At 45.1% G+C, this 6000-nt stretch overlaps 1 protein-coding gene across 5 annotated transcripts in view; it reads left to right on the forward strand.

The window, feature by feature from the left end:
• The window catches only part of LOC105476345 (tubulin-specific chaperone cofactor E-like protein), a 167740-nt gene extending 162371 nt beyond the window's left edge, over positions 1-5369 (forward strand). For all 5 annotated transcript variants that reach the window (XM_071075728.1, XM_011732175.2, XM_011732179.3 and 2 more), the window contains 4 exons: positions 1701-1863; positions 2951-3038; positions 3647-3763; positions 4585-5369. In XM_071075728.1, the coding sequence (XP_070931829.1) occupies positions 1701-1863; positions 2951-3038; positions 3647-3763; positions 4585-4685 (469 nt within the window). In that variant the 3' untranslated portion in view covers positions 4686-5369. The remainder of the gene's footprint in view (positions 1-1700; positions 1864-2950; positions 3039-3646; positions 3764-4584) is intronic.
• The last annotated feature ends 631 nt before the right edge of the window (positions 5370-6000 follow it).

Below are 6000 nucleotides of genomic sequence, written 5' to 3' on the forward strand. Positions count from 1 at the left end.
GTCCTCCTAACCTTTCTTGGAGGAATGTGGTTATTGTTTTTTTCCAGCAAACTTAGGGAAACCAGATGTTCAATGCTTAATGAATGAGCTGCAAAATGGGTCCACTAAAGTATTTTGGGGGTCAGGTGTTTCTCTCCAGCTGTGTGGAGGGCAGAGACAGCAGCAGCTTCTACAAGTGGCTTGTAAGTCTGGGGACACGCAGGCCACTTCTGGTTTCTCTTCATGTGCTAGCTGGAGGAAAGGGCAGATGTTTCATTGTTAACAGAAGATTCTAGTGCTTGGTGTCTGTGCTCAGTCTAAGAAAGACACCCAGACAGCCATTCCTGCCTCGCTATGCCCCTTCCTTCAGTTTTGCTGATACCTACACTTCAAGTCATCTCCCTGGGAGAGAATTGGTGGTCTGGTTAAGAGGGAAGGTCTGTGTGAAGACTGAAGAGCTATTACCGCTTTAGAATCCTTGAGCCTGTTCAGGTTATCCGAATAAATAACAGTGTCAAGAAAAAGTATGGCATGTAAGTTTTTGTTTCAAAGCACTTAAGAGACTATTGGACTATTGCCTTGAAAAGCAACTTGCATTTTGCCTGGAAGGCTAAATGTGTGGGAATGCTGAAGGATAACTTCAAGTTTTAATTTTTCCTTATTGCTAAGCTATTTAATCCTGTGGACTAGGGAGAAGAAACATAAGGAAGAGTCACCCTTTTTATCTTTATCATTTTAAAGAGCTTTTTGGTTCCTACGGGCCAGTCTTGGCTGTGGCAACACCATTCGCTCATTCATTCATCTGACAGAAATTTTCAAATACATGCCACATGCCATGTGGTGCAGTGGAGACACAGTAAGGAATATGACTTGGTTTCTGCACTCACGGATTTCAACAGAGGGCTGTTGGCAAATCCAGGAAAGGCCATTTGTGCCTCGTCCGGGCATGACTAGGGGACATTTATAAAGGAGAGGGTGCCATAGAACTGGGGTTGGAGAAAGGGCAGGAGTGATGCATTGGACAAAGAGCAGGAAGATCTTCCAGGCGGGGGAAACATTGCGTGAAAAGACACAGGACTAGAGGAGACTCTGATGCATTTGGGGAACTATACGTAGTTGAAGCAAGATCTCTGTGTCTGAGAGATGTCTTGGCTGGGGTTGTCTCTTGGCTCAATACCACGGGAAGGAAGGGGCTGAGAAAAGGGGAAGTCAGCCACATCCAAGCGACTCTGCAGCTCGCCCTGACCGGTCTTCTTTCCCCTCCAGCTCCCACCTATTTTGACGCGTGGGAAGTATTCCCAACAGGGTTTGAGTCAGGGGCCCCTGCCAACATTGATAATTAACTGAAGAAAGTACAGAAGAGAAGTAAGAATGAATCTTGTGTTTATTAAATTGCTATCGGTAAAACACAGCATTATGAGGGGGCGGAATGAGAAACTGAAGCGTGGGGAAATTGAGTGTGGTCCCTGCAGTCGTTTTGTTTTTAGTTGCAGTTAGGATACTAATTCGAGGTGGTGTTTGATGTCTCAAAACAAACTATGAAAATATGAGGGAGTGATAATAAATGACAAACCCAGGCAGTCCAGAGGTCACTTTCAAATGTAAAGGCATTTCTGCCACTTATGACGGTTTTATGTGAAAGTGAAATTTTGAAATGAAGATGAGGATTAAAGTGTAAGAGGAAAACATGTGGCAAAGATTCCATTATTTTTTCTGAATAGGTGTCAGAACATCAAAGATAACACCATCGGCATCGAGGAGAACGCAGTCTCCCTGACCTGTCGCTTTCACGTCACCGTCTTTAAATTCATAGGGGATTACGACGAAGTTCACCTTCACTGTGCAGTGTCACTCTGCGACTCGGAAAAGTACTCCTGTAAAATCGTAAGTGAGAATGTGAAAACAAAGTGCTTAGTCTTATTTCTCACTGTCTCGGTTTCCCAACATGAGGATCGTGAATGCCAGGTGGCCGGACTGGAAGCATCCATAGATGCTTGGGGTGGACAATCATCTTTGATGGGACAGTGAGAGAAAACACGGGGAAATATATCTATCTACTCTTCTATCTCTGAATTGTCAACCAGTCATGGGCTTAATGCTAGACTAGGGTTTCTCAAAGCTCGGCACTGTTGACATTTTGGACAGAATAATTCTTTGTTCTGGAGGACTGTTGTGTGCACTGTAGGATGTCAGCAACATTCCTCACCTCTACCCATGGATACCAATCACACTTTCCCCCAGTTTCGACACCCAGAATGTCTCCGGATGTTGCCAGTTGGCCTGGCTGAGAACCACCGCACTAGAGTCTCAAGGAGCCAGGCGGCCTGACTCTAATGACCATTGGGCCAAGTTCCACTCCACTACAGAACCAAACTCTTGAGCTCAGGATACAGTTTATCCAGGTGTCCTGCAGCTCACCTGATCTACATCAGGACCCTGGAGGGGATGAGGGATGAAGTAGCAAACTAATCATCTCTTCTGTGCCAGGCTTCCACCCCCACCACTTACGGGCTGGGTCCTTAAGATTCGATTGCCTGATACCTGGCCCCTAGCCTTTAACATTGCAGCTTTATGCTAACACCATGTTTGCAGAATCAAGATGTGAATTATGGTCAGGGTAACTTACAGATGATACTGCATACATTAGTGCCTGATGAGATACAGCAATCCTATTCCTGGGCAGGGAGCCTCTTTGAATCTCATTCCAGTGCGGATCCATCAGAAATGTAGGAGAGATTTTTAAAAAGGAAAAAGTACTAATTCCAGTGTGGAGAGTGTGTTTAATTCTGTTCAACACACAGCCTAGAGTCCCAGTGGATTCGATGATCAAGAATGCATTGGTTCTAATTAGTCTGAGCAGCAATAATGCTTGAGGCCAGAGTCACTGCCTCTTTTAGAGGTGAAAACATGGTGAAGAATAAGTTACCAGCTTAATTGTGTGAAATTTTTCCCCTGGTGTTCTGTCTTGCAGACTTGCCCACAAAATTCCAGGAGTGCCACAGATTACACAAAAGAACCCAAAGAACAGATCATTTCAGTGGGACCTATTAGGAGAAAAAGTATGTATGTTCTCTAAAACACACCCTAGATTATTAAAACAATGGGATTTGAAGGCTCAGACGTGTTTCACCTCTGATGTGGGTCCAGTGGATGAGGAGGCTGGTGTTGGGGACACCGGTTTGAGAACAGCACCCACTTCCTTAAAGACATCTTTTCATTGACATAAACATTCAACAATGGCATTGAGCTTTTCTTTGTCCTTCTCTTTTTTTTGGGGGGGGGGTGGTGGTTTGGGGGAATTGAGTCTCGCTCTTTCTCCCAGGCTGGAGTGCAGTGGTGCGATCTCAGCTCACTGCAAGCTCTTCCTTCTGGGTTCATGCCATTCTCCTGCCTCAGCCTCCCGAGTAGCTGGGGCTACAGGCGCCCGCCACCACGCCCAGCTAATTTTTTTGTATTTTCAGTAGAGACAGGGTTTCACAGTGTTAGCCAGGATGGTCTCGATCTCCTGACCTTGTGATCCGCCCACCTCGGCTTCCCAAAGTGCTGGGATTACAGGTGTGAGCCACCGCACCCAGCCTGTCCTCCTCTCTTTTTAAAGCCTTGCCCTTCGATACCAGTGGAAGGGTTGAATTGTGTGTAGTTAATCTTCCTAACTGCTCTTTTGTAGGGCTGGACTGGTGTGAGGACAATGGAGGGTGTGAGCAGATTTGCACGAGCAGGGTGGACGGGCCTCTCTGCAGCTGTGTAACAGGAACCCTGCAGGAGGATGGCAAGAGCTGCAGAGGTAGACACTCTTCTACCTTGGGGCAGGCAGCTAGGGGACACGGGAGATTCTTTACCCCAGAAGGAGAAATTCAGATTTGAAGCCCACTAGGTCAGCAACTCTCCCTCAAAAACTCCAGAAATTAAGGAGGAAAGATGGGGAACACACCCAAGGAATTCTAGGGCCATTAAACAAACAACAACAACAACAACAACAAAAGAAAACCTTGCTTTTTCACCTCAAATATAAAGGTAATTTAAAAAACAAGTTATCCAGTCATTTAAGGACCATATATTGGCCTACATCTGGCTGTCAAGTCTGCTTGGGCTAAGGTTGGGATTGGGATGCTTCCTCCAGCAAACAAGCCTTAGCACATGGTTTCCCTGACCTCTAATGAGGTTGGCAGGACTCTCTTCTTTTTTGAGATGGAGTCTCACTCTGTCACCCAGGCTGGAGGGCAGTGGCACGACCTCAGCTCACTGCAACCTCTGCCTCCTGGGTTCAAGCGATTCTCCTGACTCAACCTCCCGAGTAACTGGGACTACAGGCACACGCCACCACGCCCAGCTAATTTTTGTATTTTTAGTAGAGACGGGTTTCACCATATTGGCCAGGCTGGTCTCAAACTCCTGACCTTGTGATCCGCCCGCCTTGGCCTCCCAAAGTAGGACTCTCTTAAAGATTGGGTTAATTCTGTTACTTTGCTGCCTTCGGGTCATTTGGGTAAAATGGGTTCTTGGCAATGAAGTTTCCTTTTTTAGCTGAGTGCTGCAAAGATGTCTCATCCCTATCAAACAGGTATTTTCCCCCATAGGGCTTACTGTGTTCCTCTCTGTTTACAGCCTCTAATTCTTCAGTCGAACTCCAAGTCTGGACGCTGCTTCTCGTCATGATCCAGATTTCATTATGGCATTTTGTCTATAAATCAGGCACGATCTCATAATTAACTCAAAGTTGCTATATAAAGTACTGTAATTTACTTACTTCAACTCCCTGTAGGATAAAAAGTGTGTGCCCTTAAGTCAAAACCTATTTGAAAGTGTCCAGCATCTCAGAATGATGCCACCTGCCTCCAACGGTCTGAGGTCCAGAAACCAGCGAACATGCAAGCTCCTCTTTCAGAATATGAAACGGGGCTTCTACAAGTCAGTTATGGAAAGTATATCTCTTGTGAAAAATTTCCAAACAGTTGTCACTAGAAACTTTGGTTCACATGAAAAACCAGTAAAGGAAAAAAATTCTGGTTAGAGAAGTCTGACCGGAAATCTGACCAGAGAAATCTGTCAAGCTAGTGCTATTTCTGGATCACGTTTTTTTACAGAGAGAGCCTGTTGGAATGATTTTGAAGTGATGACTGGAAGGTTTGACTCCCTCTAAGGAATCTTGCTGGCGTTTGGAAGTGTCTGATCTATGATATGTATGTGTTCTGTCTATGAGGCGCTCTCCACCCACTGTGTCCTTCAACCTTGCCATGGCAGCTTTGGCCGCTGGGGATACTGCTGACCTGGGGAACCCCACCCACTCTCCTACCCCCTCGAACCCAATCCCTTCTCTTTTTACAAATCAACCAAATACTTTTTAATGTGTTTTATCCTTAAATAAACTTTGTGTTCAAATATTCTCATTACTTGGTGGCTGGAATAATTCTTATTGATGTTAAGCTTTGTACACTAAAGAGCATGCCATGAATTTTTTTTTTTAAAGAAATAGCAGCAATTGGACCAGGAAGGCACTGTTGGCCAAAACGTTAATGCACCGTTATATTGCTGTTCGTGTGTACTTACAGAGCATTAGCAGAGCATTAAGGTACGGTGTAGAAGAGAAGCAGGCAGCATCCTCTTTTGTAAGTGGTACACAAACACATATGTGCTATAATTAACTACAAAATGGAGGGCCTACTAAATACATCCCTGGAATGCTTTGCTTTTTAAGGGCAAAAACAAAGTAAAACCCACTTCAGGTTTATTTTAAAGTTGCCTTGGATTTAAACGGATCGCATTTTTTGTATTTTTCTGGGAACTCTGAAAAGCTGAGCAAAAATGCTTAGTGCTCTTGAACGTGAGTGTGGGTGAAATGGCCATTGTCTCATATGTCAAAGCACTGGCATCATACTGTCACTAGGCTGAAGAAGTGGGGTGCAGACTGACTGTGCACTGAGCTGTTTTGTTCTCCCAGCCCCCTGGGAGAATCAACACATTCCAGCTTACCTCAGCAGTCACACATGCTATGCAGCTAAGCGGACAACTGGTATTGATGGA

This window comes from Macaca nemestrina, chromosome 12 (assembly GCF_043159975.1).
Source record: "Macaca nemestrina isolate mMacNem1 chromosome 12, mMacNem.hap1, whole genome shotgun sequence".
Lineage (NCBI taxonomy): Eukaryota > Metazoa > Chordata > Mammalia > Primates > Cercopithecidae > Macaca > Macaca nemestrina.